At 42.1% G+C, this 19,445-nt stretch overlaps 1 protein-coding gene across 1 annotated transcript in view; it reads right to left on the reverse strand.

Annotated features, from left to right (window-relative positions):
- Positions 1–3,930: 3,930 nt before the first annotated feature.
- bicdl1 (BICD family like cargo adaptor 1) overlaps positions 3,931–19,445 on the reverse strand; it is a gene marked incomplete at both ends in the record, with an annotated part of 31,159 nt that continues 15,644 nt past the window's right edge. The window contains 12 exon segments of the mRNA XM_080468405.1: positions 3,931–4,128; positions 5,375–5,387; positions 5,389–5,428; positions 5,431–5,437; positions 7,936–8,056; positions 9,133–9,263; positions 10,603–10,746; positions 11,802–12,020; positions 12,093–12,272; positions 12,956–13,102; positions 16,388–16,399; positions 18,035–18,151. Of these exon segments, the coding sequence (XP_080324531.1) occupies positions 3,931–4,128; positions 5,375–5,387; positions 5,389–5,428; positions 5,431–5,437; positions 7,936–8,056; positions 9,133–9,263; positions 10,603–10,746; positions 11,802–12,020; positions 12,093–12,272; positions 12,956–13,102; positions 16,388–16,399; positions 18,035–18,151 (1,329 nt within the window).

Consider the following 19,445-nt stretch of genomic DNA (forward strand, 5'->3'; position numbering starts at 1 on the left):
AACTCCTTTAGGAAGTCTTTCCTTAAACCTGTGACGTCCTGACCAGGGTGGTGTTCTCTTGCCTGCTGAACCTTCCCGTGGTGTGGTCTCTGTAGAAAATATTTCATGGTCTGAATTTATTACATCTGTCAATTATTGACATATTTAAGCTATTTAAGACACATTTTATTCAGTGGTGTATGTATTTGTTTAATTTTAATGTTTAATCCTGCATACTTTTCATCTGTACGACCTTAAATTTTTGTGATTATTTTTTTCAATTTAAAATAATTTAAAGAAAAAACCTTTTGAGATGGATATGTAAGATTTTTCTTGTTTCTCTTCTTTGTGGTGGAGTTTCACTCTTCATCCTGAAGTCTGAGGAATCATCACTTCATTGTGAGAAACACACAAAGACGTATTCTGCTTCTGCACCGAGGCAGCAGAGACGAGAGGATTGTAAAGAACTTATCCGTACAAAAAAGAAAAAGAAAAAGAATCCAAAGTAAATTGCTTGATAAATATTGTGAATAGTTTGAAGTATTTAGTGAGTGAAACACAATGAGCCCAAAGAGGGAAAGAAATGCCAAAATAAGACTGTGTGTGTGTGTGTGTGTGTGTGTGTGTGTGTGTGTGTGTGTGTGTGTGTGTGTGTGTGTGTGTGTGTGTGTGTGTGTGTGTGTGTCTCAGGATGTTTCTCACAGAACGACTCTCACACAGGGTTTTTTTTTTTACAAATGCTTTCAATTGTAAAATGAGTCTTTACAGTCTACAGTGTCGCAGTGACGGCGTTCCACAAAGCAAAGAGTCAAAACAAAGAAACAAACTACGATCAAAACAAAACACGTAACCGTCGTGTTTCCATGAACAAAAAGATAAATTACCGTCGGGTTGATGTCAGCAGCAGCTGGTGTTCCATCAGGAAGAAATCACTTTTCATTGTTTGAGGACAAATGTTCTGATCTCGTCACTTCAGCAAACAGTTTTCTACTGAGGCTCAGTTCAGCTTCTTCATCTAATTGTCTTATGAATCATTTCATGCTGAGCGAAACTGGACAATCTGTAATTGAAGGCTCCGTCGTCACGACAACGCCGTTTCAAGGAACTGCATGGTGTCTGGCCGATCCTCCACACGGCGCGGCGTTTCAGGAGCCGCAAAACTGTTTTTTGAAAACAGGTTCCAGAGTGGAGAGATTTGAAAACGCCGCCTTGGCTTTGACATGTGGATGGACAAGATTCTCCATGCTGAAAACGGTGATGTCATCGCCACGCCTCTTGACTCAATGACACTGTGACCCTCCACGACGTCACTTAACAACAACAACATGGCGGACGACCTCCCGGGGGAGCTGTGGGACCTGCTGACACTATTTGGTTTAATGAGATGTTGGATTTCTCAAATGATTATTTGTTGAACTGGGCCGATAGCGATGCTTCTTCTGGACTTTTTGGTTTTAATTAATGAGTTTTTAACACCAGCTGCTGCACAACAAACAAAACAAACAAAACAGACGGACAGGAAGTGAAAAACTCGTCTCTGTTGAGACACACGAGGAAAAAAGTCTACAAATAACATCATACAGGCCGATTTCTTTCTACAAAAAGGTTTTCATTTGAAAGGTATGCATCATTTTATAAATATATCAATTTCATCCAAACCTCACCACCTTGTTTTTTAAATGTATTTATTTTTATAAAAATCATTCTTTTTCTTTGGGTTGATCCTTCCCAACAACCAGCTGAGATGACATGAAGACATCTGCATAGGTTCACACACACACACACACACACACACACACACACACACACACACACACACACACACACACACACACACACACACACACACACACACACACACACACACACACACACACACACAATGGAAGCCCGGCAGCGATAAGTGATGAGAATGGAGGTAGACTTTTTTGGGGGGGGGGGTGTTGTTTTTGTTTTGCTGTTGATGTTGTAGTTGTTGTTGTTGTTGGTGATGGTGTTGTTGTTGGTAGTGTTTTGTAGTAGTTGTTGTTGTTGTTGTTTTGTAGTTGTTGTTGTTAGTGTTGTTGTTGGTGTTTTGTAGTTGTTGTTGTTGTTGTTGGTGGTGGTGGTGGTGGTGGTGGTGGTGACCGCAGCGCGAGGCAGCAGGGTTTCCACCTCCTGGAGCTTCAGCAACATGAACTTCGCCCTCAGTCCTCGAGTTTCTGCCTCCGTCTGTAAACGTCGAGGGAATTTGGTCGACTAGGAAGATGATTGACGTGACGACGCCGCAGTGCTTTTCTCTTGGAAACATGATTCTAAATGTCAAATACAACATGAAGTTTATAAAAATAAGATGGTCAGCCGGACAGAGTGGAACCCCTCAGCCGCCCGGAGGTTCATTCACATGTCTGAGGAACACGGAGGCCACAGTCACTGCAAAGTGCTGCTCTTCATACATTCACTTCAGTCACTTATACTTCTCAGACTGAATGATGCTGATGATTGTAGAAAACTGAAAAAGAAGGGATTTCTGAGGAAAAATAAAAAGAATGAAGCATTTGAGGTTATTTTTGCATAAATTAAAGAAAAACTATGAATCAATGAAAGGTTTTTTTTGTCTTGATAATGTCAGACTAACTTCTTTTTATTAATTTTAATTGTTTGAAAAAGTTTAACTTTTAGGGCTTAATATGATAAAAAGAAACAATCTATATATTTTTGATAGTTTAAAAAAAGTTTAATGTGATTTTAAAAAGAAATTTAAAAAAATCTAAGGTATGTAAATTGTAAAAATAAATATAATTTTGTGATGATTTAAGTTTTGGTGATTTTATTGTCTTATTATTACAGTCCACAGTTTTAAAACAAACTGTTTCTGAAGATCAAACAACAAAAAGCTGTTTTTCATTATTTAAAAGAAACAGAACAAAATTATTTAGTTTTACTTTTTAATGGGTTAAAAATACTAACTGTATGTTTAAATAATTCCAAGTACTAATTGTTAACAAAAAGTACTTTTTTTCCACAATTTAAATTCATTTAAAAAAATAACAAAGTGCTCTTTATTATGATGTATTAATCAAAATTAAGGGGAAAACAGTGTTGATGGAACCAAAGCATAAATCAAATGCTCTTATTTTGAATTGTTTAAAATGATAAATCTAAATGTGATCTGTTTCCCCCATTCAACTCAACGCTCTGACCCAATATATAGGTTTTAAATATAAATTATCTAGTGGCCATTTTAAAATAAAAATACATAAAAATATATTGTTTTCATCACTTTAGAGTTCCATGTGTTTGCATTGCACGAGATTCCGTGGGGCACAACATGCACACGTCATCAAACAGTTTCTATCTTTTTTGCATAAAGTCACAAAGTGCAGCTCTGCAGCATCACCAGTAATCATCCACTGAAATATCCTTTAAAGTGAAAAACATAAATGAGTGAACTTAGTTATTTGTTATATTTCTCATGTAAAAAATAATGATTAGTGCAACTTTAATGCATCTAAAATAAGTGACTTTCTCTGGTCCTGATTGACGAGCCTCGTGTTTCCCTTCCACACATGAATGAACCCGATCGATTGATTGATCGATCGTCTCACAGCTCCGCCCACTGTCCTCGTCTCCGCCCGCCTCCCCCGCGACTGCTCAGTGGGGGTCAGTAGGTGATGGTGGCCTCTACAGGTTGGCAGTGGGAGTGTGGAGATGCTTATAGGCACTAGGAGACCTTCCTCTCTGGAGGACCCTGTTCAGATGTCACTCAGCCTCCAGCAGGAACTGGTCAGTGAGGAGGAGAGTAACAGGACGGATAAAGTGCAAAATGCCCCCCCTCTCCTTCTCTCCCACACACACACACACACACACACCCACACACACCCACACACACACACCCTTCAGTACGTGCCACTGCCTCTTTGGCGGTGTCGTTCCCCCGGCACCTCCTGCTGCCTCGTCTCGTCCGTCTCCTCAGTTCTTTTTGAAGAAAGAGAAAAGTCTCTTGTCCCGCTCAGAGATGCGTTGAGCTCTTCTGGAGGACTGGCCGCCACCACCGCCGCCGCCGCCGCCACCGGCCCTGGATGACCCCGACAGGGGGGTCACGGCTGATCGCCACTCGTCCTGGTGCTTGTCCATCAGCTGCTGGTCGATCACTCTGTGCATGTCGTCCTGGAGCCACAAACAGAGACACGTCAGAGCCGTGGCATCACATTACCTCCTCCTCAGACTCAGAATCGTCCCTCATCAGAAACGAGAGACGTCAACATGCAGTGTCTCATGATGACCGAGGCCTCAATCCAGCATCAAATCATCAAATGGAAACTTTTCTTAGGTTGTGGACACTAGAATTACTGGAATTGCAGCAAATGTTTGTATGTTGGAAATCCCTGCTTCTTTAAGAGACAATGCGTAACTGATGCCGCAATTTGTTTTTTAAAAATTCCCCAAAATTTGCAGATGCGTGCATGTTTGAATGGAATGAACGGATTTCACATGTAGCACTTTCACACATTCACACATTCGTTCACACACCAGTGGAGGCCGTCACCATGTAAGGCACCTCATCCAACCATTTGGGGTTCAGTGTCTTGCTCAACGACACGTCAACATGTAGACAGGCAGAGATGGGAATCAAACCTGCAACCTTCCTATTGGTAGACGACGGCTCATCAAAACGTATGGAAAATTCAGGAATAACGTGCTATGACATTTGTTAACCACCCGGCAAACTGTTTCTGCAAAAATCGCCAAGAAAATCCTCAAATTGTCAAGTGTCTCTCAGAGGTATATGAGATGCCAGTTTCAAGTTTTTAATTCCGGTAAAGGAATATAGGATAGAGATGAACACTAAAGGACATTAAAAATTTAATTTTTGCAAATCTTGCTTCATGTATGTAAAAAAACCCAACCTTTTCATAATGTATTGAATTGAGCAGAAGATTAGAAGGGTTAAGCAGCACGAATCAGCAAATTTGATGACATTTTTTAAGACTTTTCTTTCAAAATGGATATTTTGTTGGATCGTGAAACTTTTAAAATGAGTCCCGATAAGCTCCTCTAATTGTTATATTCAAGTTTTTGAATTATTGCTGTTTGCCATCGCAACCACTAGAGGGCTCCAGCAAGCTGGCTAAAATAAATACCAGGTTTTAAAAGCAAACTGGATTTGCGAAGAAACAAAGACTTTGGATGTGACTTAATAAGAAAAGTAGCAGGAAACCACCATTAGGAGGTAATCTGAGCAGAGGTGTGTGGAGGGGAGACGGAGGCCGGTGGGGGAGAGGTGGAGGAAAGTGGAGGTGGATGAGAAAAAGCAGATGAGCATTTCCTCCGAGTGGGTTAAAGGTGGCGTGGAATGATTCGGCGTGACGTAGGGTCAGGGCGAGAACGGCGGGATGGCGCAGCTCGGGCTCACCTCTAAGGCAGGAGGGGGGACACCACAGGGGAGAAAAGGTGGTACGGAAGCTGAGAAAGGCCACTAGATGAGAAACCACAAGAGCCAAACAGTAAAGAGCCCTGAGGAGGCAAACTGTGGCGGGGGAGGAAGAGAGACAGGAGAGAGCTGCTTGTTACAGGTGAGGGGGAAGCGAAGGATCACAGACAGGCAGACATCTTTCTTTTTACTGTTATTCATCACAAACAACCATCTGACTCTGAGCAGTTAATCCCACCATTTATTGCAGGGAGGTCAAACCCAATATCACCCTGAGTGGGCTGGACTGAGGAAATAGTTCTATAATGACCTTAAAATTTGAACGTTTTTTCTTTGTTATCTTGCAGAGTACACATGATGAAAATGTCAAAAAGCAAACAATTACTAATGAAAATGACTACAATCTCAAGATAAAGTCAATCTTAATGAAACCTTCTGGAGCAAAATACAGTGAAATGTACAGAAAGCTTCTCCTTTAGCTGTTGCATTATGAATGTTGTTTTACAATTTGTTAGAAATTTGTTTCAAAATCTGTTTCCTTTGAAATGTTTACAATTTTCTTGGTGGTTTGGCCGGATTGGAGCCTCTTGCAGGCTGGTTTTAGGCCTTATGACTGACACCCCTGATCCATTGTGTGTGTGTGTGTGTGTGTGTGTGTGTGTGTGTGTGTGTGTGTGTGTGTGTGTGTGTGTGTGTGTGTGTGTGTGTGTGTGTGTGTGTGTGTGTGTGTGTGTGTGTGCGTGTGGATGCAGCTTTCAGTTCAAATGGTTTGACACCAACGGAGGAAGAGGAAGGAGAAGGGTTAGAGGCAAAATGGTGGAGGAAGTTTGTCATTTTAGTCTTTTCATATGAACAGAATAATGAAAACCATCATCAAACCCTGAGCTTGTCCCACATGTAAAGTCAACATACTAGAAAAAGGGATGCAAAGTCAAAGAAGCTTTAAAGAGACAGTAACCACAAAAAGACTCGGGACAAGTAAATCAACCTACCTTTAGCTAAAAATGAATGGATACAAATAAAATGTAAAACTGTAATTACAAATGGAAAAACTAATGAAGACTATGTATAAAAAAGTGCTGGAGTCATAAAAACATCCAAAATGACCAAAACTAAACAGCAAAAATATTAAATCTTATCAGGAATGAAAACAAAAAGCCTCTTTCTCAGGCTTCTGCTTGAAAATTACATACCCAAAATAAATAGAGCCTATCTCTGCAACCACAGGATGTATTTGGGTCATGTTAAGGAATCATTTTGTTCAGATTTGTTCAGATGTGTATCAGTACCTTGTGTTATTGGCTCAGAGTAAGTGGAGATGGCACACAGCATGATTTAAAAATATATTTCTGCCTAAAAAGAATTGCACTTTTAAAATGAGTATCCCTTTGGAATGATGCAGTTGCAGCTTTAAATCATTAAAAAATAATGGCAAAATATGTAATCATAACCTCTGGCGAGTTTGAGTCTGATTAAGTCCAGAAGAGCAACACTGGAGACGTTTCAGCGCAGAATGCTCAGGAAGAATCCACACATTTCTGGCACCGTTACCCTTACCATTACCCTAAACCTAACTTGGTAATCACCAGAAATTAGGCAGCTCTGCTCTGGCACATGGCACCACGAGAGGAAGTACTTCCTCCTCTTCCCAAGATGGGCATGTGTGGGTGGAGCCAGTCCAGCTCACACAGACACAGCAGATTCTGAATGCAGCTCCTATGATCCAATATTCAAATGGGGGAAAATCAAGGAGAAGCTGGATTTGGAGTAATAAACTTTGAATACAAGGGTTTTGGATGAACGAGACCGTGTGAAAGTGTTGAAAAGCTGAAAAATATGACCCCTTTAAAGCCACAGTTTATTGCTCTTGAATATGACATTTCATCACATAAGAGCAAAGTAAGTCTGACAAGTGATTTTTTTACTTTTGTCTTCTTTGGCTGCTGCTTTACGGAGTCCTGGTGCTCGGCCCCACACAGGTGATATTGCTGGAATCGTCTCCCTGAAGCTTTCACGAAATTATACCTAAATAAACATTTTATCTTATTTTTATTCTATTTACACACCAGAGTTCTTTTCAAAAGGATGCTTATTTCTTGGATAAAAATGATAAAATGACGAGCCACTGACACACAAATCAGCCAACATAAGGCCACATAATCACGCAAAAGTTACTTAAAGCAACACAAAATAAACAGATTGTCAACATGGCAGAACTAAAAAGCTGTGTTGTGTGAGAAATCATCTAATAATGTGATTAAAATGAGTATAAGCCCCTAACTTGTGACACTGATTCACATAAAAAGAAGGAAATGATAAAACCAGATAGAAAAGAAACAAATCAAGACAAAAATAGGACATAAGATGAGCATAGATGCAAAACAACTAATAATGTGTGCCCTTTATGGATAATTTAATGACATTATAAGTAAAATCTGATGACTTATGTTGAAAAAAAAACATGAATAAAAAAAAGAAAACCTATGAAATCATAATGGAAACCTGACAGTGAGCCGGGGTGTTGCCACGAGCCTTTGACCCACCTGCCAGGCCTCCAGCTGCTGCGACAGGTTGAGCTTCTGCTGGATGGCGTCCAGCAACTGGCTGTTCAGAGACATGATGTCTATTTTACATTTGGCCAGCTCCATTTCCACGGCTTTCTTCCTGCAAGGCACACAGACAGAAACCCAATGGAAACCAGGAATCTGCTCACTTCCTTTATCTTTCAGCATGAGAGGAGTTGACACGGCCAATCATCACCCTCCGTCTCCCCATCCCCGTATCACCCTTCTGCACATCAATCTTCACAATTATATATTCAACACTCTTTAAAACCCTCTTATTACCACTGAAGATAAAAATAATTGGATGACTTTAGGAATGTGCTGCTAAAGAAAGTGAAGTTGGAATCAAGGTTTTCTCAGCTCGTCGTTTGGAAGATAAAAGTACTGTTGCATGTTTTGGACTATAAGGTCCGTTTACACAGTGAAAACACAACGTTCTGACATTTTTGTTCCAGAAACGTTTCTCCTTTACACAGAAACCTTTTGAAGAGGCTACTTTTTGACACGGAAACGACAGAAACACTGAAGATGATGCAGTTTGCATCCCACACCACCAGCTGGCGCTGTTGTTTGTGTTTGTAATGAAACGACTCACTCATGCACAGAGAACGATCCAGTACAAACATTAACAATGGGAGAACACGGACATTCTAGTGGACAGACCACCAAGTTGGATTGTTATTCTGGGTGACGACCGACTGTAAAACTACTGAGTCCAGGAGAAGATGGACTGGGAGTCGTGACACTCTGGAGGAAACATTATTCTTATTGTCCCGCTACTGAGCATGTGCAGAACAACTATTCACCACGGAGGTGGTGCGCAGTAGCAGCATCAGCGGTTCCGCCGTCTACTCAAGACGCGGGCCGAGCATTTACAGAAAGTGCCGTTTATGCAACAACAGAACTGATTGTTTTCAAAAAGTTGTTCCAAGTGGCTCCGGGCACCGTTGTCGTGTAAACGGACGACCAAAACAAAAGAACAGATTTTTGTTTTCACTTTATATTGAAAACGGACCCTTAAACAGCTACAGAGTGTTCAGGTTTGTCACTGAGCTGATATGAATTTGATTTGAATGGAGCATTTGCAGTATTTCTATATTTGACGAGACATTTAAAAGAATCCCTCCTGTGGGGTGTCATGGCTTCAGTGTCACACAGTTCAGGTTGTGATCCTACTTGGCTATGGCGTCATCTCGGTCTCTGATGGCGCTCTGGAGCTGCTCGCTGGGCTCTCGGACTTCAGACATCGTCCTGATTCTCTCGTTCTCCTCCCGCAGAGAACTCATTTCGACAGAGAGCAGCGCCATCTGCAGGGAAACAAAGTCTTACTACTCTCTTTAAGGGGTCCAAAGCCAGACACAGAGTTTGTGTTTGCTTGGTCACGGTGTGTTTAATATAACGGTAACATTTGAATTACAGTCGGGCTCTTAGGGTTTGTTCTCAAACGCAGATTGCTAAAATATTGTGCTCATGAAAACAGATCACACTGTTGGTTTGGAAGTGTTATATAAGAATAACGTCATGAAGATACATGCAGGAAAGATTTAATGACTTAAATGAGGGTTTTTCTTTGTGATACTGGTTTCATTTGCCCTGGAGAGCTGAGAACTGCAGGAACAATGTGAACGCATTGACGGGGGTAGAGAAAGTTCAACATATTGCAGAATTACAGCAAGGATAGATGGTCTGTCACAAAGTGTGGGGAAAACAAATAAATTAAAAAAAGCTTAGCGAGAATATAACCTCCACCAATAACAGGTGGAAATATCTCTCATTGGAAGTGGAGCTCTGCTGGTAGAAGGTGAGCTGGTGTGTAAACATCCTTTGAAACTTGTAAAACACACTGCAGAAATATTATTTTACAGAATATTACATAATTGTTCTACACTAATCTTATTTGCAGATCTATCAGATGCAGTGGGTACAGTGAGTAGATCACGTTTCACCAGTGTTTCACAAGTAAATCAGGCTCATAATCATGTTTTAAATACAGTCAGTGCACAGTTCAGGGCTAATAGTGGAATAACTGCTGCAGTTAAGTAGGTCGGGTGTTGAACCTTGGTCCTGGAGGGTTATGTTTTTATGTCTCTCGCTTCAGTCCACCAGAATCCAGTGAGTGTGTTGTTATGAAGCTCAGCACAAAGTCTGATGATATGAAACGTTTTATAACTTTAGACTAATATTGCTGAGACTGTTGTCTCTCTAGGATTACAATTTAATCTCCCAGAACTAAAGATTCCACTGTTTCAGTGTGTGTGTGTGTGTGTGTGTGTGTGTGTGTGTGTGTGTGTGTGTGTGTGTGTGTGTGTGTGTGTGTGTGTGTGTGTGGCCTGTTGTGGTTAAATTGTGCAGGATGGCATTTTCCAGCCACAGCAGAGGAGAGTCGTCCCGGCAGGCAGAGACTCGGTCCAACGTTACAGGAAAAATGTGTCCAACTTTCAGCGACACTCAAATAAACCAGAACCAAAATCTGTTTTTCTGGCTCATCTAACGTTTTCATTATGTTATTCTCAGACATGGACAGTTTAATCCAGCTCAACACACTCAAATGGGATCTTTTTTCAGGAGCGTAAGTAGAAACCTTGGACCCGTGTTCAGCTCGCTGACGTGCAGGTCTCTCCAGCGCTGTTTTGCAGAAGCTCCTACCTGGTTGTGCAGCTGGAGCAGCTCGTCTTGGTGGCTGCGAGTTTTGTCCTGCTCGGACTCGTACAGCTCTCTGACGTCCCTCAGCTCGTCTCCCAGCTTCCTCACCTGGTCCTCCAGAGCCTCCTCATCACTGCGCCGCGAGCCCTGTCGACACAAAGCACACCAACCCTCGCTGTGGACACGTCCTTTACTGCGGTCAGTGTGTACAATGTGTATTAATCTGTGTGAGGCGTCACAGACTTCAGCTTCCTTTGGACTTCACTGTGTCCCGATACGTTTGGTTTTATCACCATCAGAGAACAAAGAAAAGCCAAAAGCAAACCTAACACTCCCCATAACCAGTTTCATTTTAGAACCCATTTCCTTCCCAACAAAAACGTTTGAGACTCTGGTAACTGCTTTTCTTGATCTTTCCTTCAAAGAAAACAAATATGAGTTTATGTGCTTCATGTTCTTTAACCACAGCCGGTTTTAAAGATGGACTAAGATAAGTAATATAATAATAATGAACAATATCACAGCGATTCCTTTTGGCAGTCTTGCTGAACAGCCAGGATACTAGTGTTGGTCTGGGGGCTTTTTTTATGTGGATTTACATGTTTGTCCTGCGTGTTCAGGGGTCCAAAGGCGGTTCGGCTCATTTTTTGGCTACTTGGTGTGTGTCTCTGTGTTTGTCGTGAGATGTATTGGTGACTTGTCCAGGATGTACCTGATTTATTAAATCAGTTCCAGCACACTGCAGAAAATGAGGGACATTTCTATCAACAGATAATACTCCAACGTACAATAGCAGTACAAGGATAATAGTTACAAGGTATTAAATATCTGCTGTACAACATGAAACTTCAGTAGAAGTTTAAAATGCTGATTGCTAATTCTAAAAACACTAAAGATTTGACATTGTAAGTGTCCATTTGGCTGCTCTGTCTTTCACAGGAGTGACTACAGCAACCTGCACTGTGGACTTGATTGGTTAATGATTTGTCCAGGTCGTCCACATTCAACTCAAGGCGCCATCAGGAGGATAACGGATGTGGTAATGATATATCAACAGTGTATTTCCTGGATGGATTTTCAATTTCAGAGAGAAAATTTGACATGAACAAGGAGCGATAAGTAACAAATGTTTTGACTCTGACGGGCGGTTTTTAGCATGATGGTCACATTTTTGATGAGTTGGTCTGTGAGCTGTTCATTACAGTGGACTCGTTGCCGTCCAGCAGATTCTGTGTGAGCCTCCGCAGCTCCAGCAGGCTGGTGTGGAGGCTTCCTGTAGGCACATCCTTGGCTGAAGACGTCTCCGAGGACTCGTCCATGGAAGAGTCTGTGGACAGCGCAGAGTCCGTGATGTCATTTCCCCGTAGATGAGAGCAGAGCGAGCGGACTTCGCAGTAGGCCTCCCATAACTGAAGACGCAACTGAAACGGCCAAATGGGGGACAAGGTGAGGAGAGATCAAAACAACAAGCCAACAGTCCTACACATGCAGACCTGCTCCCTCTCCTGCTCCTGCTCCTCCTGCTCCATGCTCTGCTCGATCTCACACAGCAGGCTGGACGGGTGGGGGGTGAGAGTCTGCAGGCTGTGCTCCTCCGTCAGCTCCTCCAGCCGGGCGCTCAGCTGCCGGTGGGACACCCGCACCTCCTGCAGTTCCAGCTGGCTCTGCCGCAACTGGACACAACACAGGTTGTGGCATGTGGAGTGACACTATTATGACTGATCAGCGAACACAGAAATAAATAAGAGTTTGCAGAAGGTAAAGTCAAGGCAATTGTTCAATAACAACTGCAAAAGAACAAGCCCTCATTCAAGTTGTTTAGTCAACCTGAAGCTATAAAAATAATAAACAGATCCTCCGCTATCATGAAAGTAAAAAGTAATGGGATGGTCATCTCCCCCTGAGTTTGCATGTTCTCCCTGTCCAGATCAATAAAGACCTTTCATGGCTCTCATGGGAAATTGCTACTGCAGCAAAACACAAATACAAACAAAAAGACAAGAGGTGCCTATCTAATGAAGAATGCCTAAGATGTCCTAAACAAATGTACAAAAACCTCAGCCTTTTTAAAATACCAAAAAAACACTAAAATTAATAGTATTTGATGTTTTTTTGAAAGTCCAACAAAAACAGCAACCAGATGAAGAAAGTGCAGAAAAGCCAAAACACTCATCAGCATCATGGATTCTTTCCAGGTCTCCTCCGTGTGTGTGTGTGTGTGTGTGTGTGTGTGTGTGTGTGTGTGTGTGTGTGTGTGTGTGTGTGTGTGTGTGTGTGTGTGTGTGTGTGTGTGTGTGTGTGTGTGTGTGTGTGTGTGTGTGTGTGTGTGTGTGTGTGTGTGTGTGTGTGTGTGTACCTGAATGTCCTTCTCGTGGCACTGCTTCTCCAGCACCAGCGTTCTCTCTCGGAGGTCGTCCACCGTGTGCTGCAGCAGCTCGTTCTCCTCCAGCATGGCGTGCACCCGCCGCTCCAGCTCCATCTTCCTCTCCGACAGCATCTTAATCTAACGGGTCAAAAAGCAGCGGTCACTCAAAAGTGGAGACAAACTTCAGAAGAGTCAGATTTCCTATGTTGAATAGCAATCACGTCGACAGCGAGCGGCTTGACTGAAGGTTAAATGTTGTTGTTTTGCTGACTGGGGCGAACTGAGCTCCGACTCAAGATTAAAAGGTACTCCCACTGAAGTGAAGAATGTGAGTTGCCCAGCACGCTGTAGGCGTTAGTTGCCACCCTCCACTTCAGGAATGTTTTGGTGATACTCGAGGATCGACACCAGGCTTGATATCAGCTTACTCCCCAAAATGCTGTTGTGTTGGCCTTCCAGTGAAGGCGAGCGCTGCAGCAGCCACACGGCCTCATTTCCTCCCAGCTGGTTTGAGCCGGTTGAACAAAGCATCATGAGATGTGAATAATGACTATTTTGTATAAGTTCAAGTACGAGTGCTGACTGAAAAGTTCACATTTGATGCACATTCTCAAATTCTTTGATAAACAGCATGACATTTCTCAAGCCTGTCACTTCTCATAATATCTGCAGCTCACAGTTTTCAAGAACTCACAGTATAGATCAGGTACTAAGGTGAGCTCCCAAACAAAAAAGCAGCTGACGTTCTCTTCTTCAATCAGGCGTTCAGTCCTGGCTCTCAGTGTTTTGTGTGTGTGTCAACAGGGAACAGTTTATCTGAAAAATTGAATTCACATCAATAGTTTCCCCCTGAAACTATCAATCCACCCTACTGATCTGGCAAAGGGTGTGTGTGTGTGTGTGTGTGTGTGTGTGTGTGTGTGTGTGTGTGTGTGTGTGTGTGTGTGTGTGTGTGTGTGTGTGTGTGTGTGTGTGTGTGTGGATCTGTGCTTACTTCTAAGCATATATCAGTATTGTTATAAACAGTTGTTATTATATCCACAGGAGCATCTAAACAAATGTTTATTAGAATTGAATACTCAGTAAAAGTTGTGTATGATTTAATTTATTATATAATAACTTAAATATTTGAGCTACTTTTGTCTTTTTCATTATAATTTTAATCTTTGGGTGCAGAAGTCAGGTAAATATTCAAGATGTGAAAATGTTGAGTATTGTAATACAATAGTATTTGTAGGGAAGCTTGTAGGGATGTTAGTGTTTTTGTGCTTGGAGACGGGGTTTTCCTCTATAACAGTGCTGGTTGTTTCTCTATTTGTCCTGTGATGGACGGTGACCTGTGCAGGGCGTAGTCTGCCTTCATCTACTGTCGACCGCGATCAGCTCCCACTCTCTGCAGCACCAAGCTGGATAGAAGATGCATCATTTAATTATTGTCTTCTTTGTAAACTGTCCAGTCTCATCCCTCGGACCGCACTGGACCTGTGAGCCTTGTGTTTGACTCCCCTGCAATACGGCAGCGCAGTGTATTCCTCATGAGCTGCTTAAGCAGCTTTCCCCATTAAACAAACATCAGCTTGTGTTCGTTTTTATCCCTCCTGCCGCTGACCTACATCTGGTAACCTACTTCACAGCACAGGAGCTCACATGTGGCTCCCTTGTTTTCACCTCCGTCTGAGCATGATTGAGGGTATTTTTGGACTCCCATGGTCTGCGACTCCATACAAACAGACCGGAAAAGCCATTAGTCATCCACACGTGTCACATAGAGGCAAAGCATGGGAAAAGAGGGAGCACCAGACATTGCAGCATCTCTGCTAAATATAGAGCAGGAGAATGTTCTCCCAATTATAGCGCAGGCTGCAGTCTGGGTGTTTTCTCCACGGCTTTGAAAAAGAAGCACCAGGAGAATCTGTACTGCAGTGGAATCCAGCTACTCACACATGACGCTGAATCACAACACGTCTCATGCTCTGGTAACAACTTGTGTTCTCATGCTTCACTTCAGGAAACAGGGATTGCTGGAAGAAATGTGGAAAACCTTCCCTATCGTACTTTTACTTCTAAAATTTACCAATGTCCTGCATGAAATAATCATAAAATGTTCATCAACTTCATCTTATAGGCTATCTTATAGACTAATGCACCCTCTTACTCTTGTAATGTACTGAGACTTTGCTTTCAATCTGCTGAGTTTGTGTGTGTGAGGCATAAAATGGCGGAGAGAGAGTGCTGAAAAGTGCGTTCATGAAATGTTGCTACATGGATTTTGACGTTTTGTCTTTTAGCTGAGCTTCTCCTGTTTCGTTGACTGTGTAACTTTACTATAAATCTACACAATGACAACGTTGGTTTAGGCTGTTTGAGGCAGAGAGCACTGAATGGCTGATGTGTTGACAATATCCCCAAATAACCTCAAACTTATAGTATTGATATCATCCAACTTGCTTTTTCCAGTCTCCATTTAGTTTTAAATACAACTAAAACTAAATGTTTGCTTGCACCCTTCTAAATGCCCCCTCTGACATTGAGTCTGTTGAAAGTCACAAGTATTTCTGTATCTGACTTGACAGCAAACTTACATGTGAAACCCACATAAATGTTCTTATCACCAAGGTGGGAATCTTGTATTCCTTTTCTTTACCAAAACAAATCCTCCTTTACTTATTCCACCAAACAACTTCTGGTTGAGACGACAGTTCTCTCAGTCTTAGATTATGACAATGTGATCTACAGCTGCCAGCTTCATGACTGGAGCTTCATTTAGCAGGAACCATTGCTGCTGTATTCACTGATAAACTAACAAACTCACTGGTTTCTTTTCACTTACAAAACTCCTGTATGTCCACAGTCCCTCCTCAATATTCAAAACACAAATCTCAGCCTACTGTACGTCATGGGACCAAGCTTCATCAGTTTGGTCAAACCCACAGCTCGTACCTGGTTGGGTCGCTCCTCTCTCAAGTTTTCTGCTACAAATGACTGGAGTCATTACAAATGAAGGAAACACTGTAAATATTATACTCCCTTTCCTGTAAGACACTTTTTGATTGTACAATATTTGTTCCTATGTTTTTCTTTGTATCTCCTTGCTGCCTCCCGGCCAGTAAATGAGGACTGGTTGTCAATTGACCAACCTGGTAAAATAAAGGTGAAAAAAATAAATGAAATATCATGTAAAGCAACCTCATTACATTTCATGCAAAGACTTGGTAATTCTTCACCTCCATCATTTTAAAAGCCCCTGTATCAGATCAATCTAATAATCAACTCTATGGCATTGTGCTTTATCGGGTCATCTGGTCGTTTCACTGGCCAGAGAAGAATCCAACATGACAGAGCAATCCTTGTTTCGGTTGTTTCACTGGAGGTCACATGCAGCATGCGGTCTGTCTGAGAGACGGTGAAGGGAAAACCACTCACTTCTAGCCCTTGCTGCTCCAACCAAGGAGGGAGGGGAGATGGTGGGATGAGGGAAGGGTGAGGAGGAGAGACATAAAGGTTACAAACTGCACAAAAGGAGAACAGATCAAACCGCACATCTATCAAGCCTGTCATTCCAAACTGTTGTCATCTGCTTCTGCAGGTGAAACGTGAAAGTCATGCCAGGAGGAAAGTAGCTAAAACATCTTAAGAGGGAATTTTTGGATTGTAATCATCTCTAAAGAGACTTTAAGTGAGACTGCAGGACTTCTACTAACCAGCAGCTAACAGAATCAGACATCACATCTTAGAATTAGAGGAAAGTACAAAATGAGGCTTTAGAGATGTTTAGAGTCTCTCTCTCTCTCTCTCTCTCTCTCTCTCTCTCTCTCTCTCTCTCTCTACTTATATGACATTGGAAGAAACAATCGTTTCTGTACAAAGATCACTTCCAACCTGAAATCCAGGATCATTTCTTACCTAAAAGCATTTATTTGCCTCAGATTTCATCTCATCCTTAATAAATCATCCCTCAATCATATAAAAGTACTCATAGAGTCATCAACAAGCTCCCGTTTTTGATAAGTTTAAAACATATGCCTGTCATGACTATCATGGAAAACCTTTTTCAAAAATGTTTTCTTTGAAATTCACATTTAAACTCTATGAATTGGTCTGAGAGAGATTTGTGTCTGACTAGTTTTCTTTTTAACTGTTACATTAACTATTTCTGATTTAAATCCAAACTTCCACCTCAGTCAGCTGATACATGTAGGTTTTGTTTGGGTATGGGTTTTCGTTGTCCTCAATGCAGACTGGCAGGCTCACTCAGTTTTGTCTGCACTGTCTTCTGACATATATACACATACTGAATACTGAATATCGTACATATACTGGTTATCGGAAGGTTGAAGGTTTCATTCCCCATCTCGCCCGGGCCTCAGGTCGAAGTGTCCATGAGCAACACACTGAACCCGAAACTGCTCCCAGTGGATGGACTCAGCACCTTGCTTGGCAGCCACCTCCACTGAAGTGTGGTTGTGTGTGTGACTAGGTGATTTTTAATAATAGTGTAAACACTTTCAGTGCTGTTAAATCAGTATAAAAGCCTTTTACTAGTTATTTTAAGACTGTACAACCCATCAATTCAACCCGAGTCGGTAGCATGTGGACGTCTGACAGGCAGCTGTAGGAATCAAGTTGGTAAAGATTGACACTTGTTAATAATGTTGTCCAAATATTAATGTAACACGCTTTTGTCAGTCAATTCCCACCGAGTGCATTATGAGACGCAAACTTGATTAAAAACGTACAGATTTTGTTGCACACACACTGAAAAAATGCAAGTACATGAAAACAAATATCATTATGGGCTCGTAAATCTTGATATGGAGATTATTATGTGTACATTTCAGCAACTTCTGGTTTCACGAGACCAAATTATTCCTGACGCGTACGTCTTGTGCTTATTAGATGCTTATTACTGTCAAATCTTCCCTGAAGAATTCCAAAGTCTCACTTTAACTCTTTATTTGAGCACCAGTTTCATCAAACACTTTCTCCTAGATAAGACTCCTCAAGTTGTGCAGACTCACCTGAGCAGAACTCAGACAAGTGGTCGAGTGATCCCTACAGATCGTGACGTACCTCCGCCTGTAGATTCTCCAGTCGTGTCATGTGCTGGCTTGTAGACATACTCTTCTCCCTGAAGTCGTCCCGTAACAAGTGGACCTGAGTGGACAGCTGCCTCTCCACCTCTGCAGCCTGGACAAGAACAAGACACTACATGACATGCTTGGACTTCAATAGTACACACACACACACACACACACACACACACACACACACACACACACACACACACACACACACACACACACACACACACACACACACACACACACACACACACACAGCAGCAGCAGTGCAGATACTTGTGTAAATAAAAGGCATAAAAAGTGCAAAAGCACTCAGAGATTAATAAGTGAAGGATGTTTTCAATCAGATCAGGAAACTTCTCTTATGTGAATAAATACATGGACCTGGAGCATATTGTTGCTGTGAATCTGCTGCTATATCATCAGTGTGATCTGCTCGGCTTTCAGACATGACATCAGGTCTCTGTTGCAGTCTTCACATCTGACAAGGACGAAACCTCCCTCTGTTGTCTGTTTCATCTGGTTCTATCTTTTATGTTGTTTTGGTCTTTTTACACACTGATGGACGCACAAAGGACTGTCTGTTCTTTGTGTTATTGTCCCGTGTGTTTTGATGTTAGTGAACAGTGCCACACAGCGAAAAATGGTGATTCCTCTAAAATGCAAGCGACAGCTGAAGTAATGAATCAGCTTTCAAAAGAAGGAGCGCAAAACACAAGGATGTCCTATGATGGACTGCTGATCTATGAATGGTGCCCTGCTTTGACTCATAGTCAGCTGTGTTTTTCTCTGGCCTCGTTTTTCAGTTGGATGAAAGAAAAGCCACACGGTGGTGTCAAGGATATCACTTCATAGTGGGAAGGTCCCAGGTCCAGGTCCAGCTTGGGATTGGGAGCCTGTTTGTGTGTCGTTGGTATGTTGTCCCAGTGTTTGTGGGTGCTACAGTTTCCATCCATCCATCCATCCATCCATTCATTGTATCAATGTATAATTCAGATTAAATACATTTCAATGTTCTTTCAGGAACAATACTGGTCCAGAACATGCTCAGCCAGATGGTAAAGGGTTGAGGTCAGTAACGCAGTATGTGTTTCTTCCCACCTCTTCCAGTAAAGTCCTCCTTCAGTTATTTCTCCATGTGAAGTTGGAGTGTCTGATAAATAAAAAGACTGCACAGCAGCTCGTTAGTCTGTTGCCTTCTCGGTGGTGACTCACTGGAGTCTGATAGCAACACACACACATCTACACACAGACGCACACTAACGCTGAGGTCCACTGTGCACTCCCACTGTGTTATGATGAATGTGCTGTAAATCAGCCTTCCACGCTCAGTTCCTGTAAGTGCTGCATAATTTTACCCAAAAGTCGTGCCCCTAGTTAAAAGCCTGGAATAGAAATGA

Source organism: Lipophrys pholis (genome assembly GCF_963383615.2).
Source record: "Lipophrys pholis genome assembly, chromosome: 7".
Taxonomy (NCBI): domain Eukaryota; kingdom Metazoa; phylum Chordata; class Actinopteri; order Blenniiformes; family Blenniidae; genus Lipophrys; species Lipophrys pholis.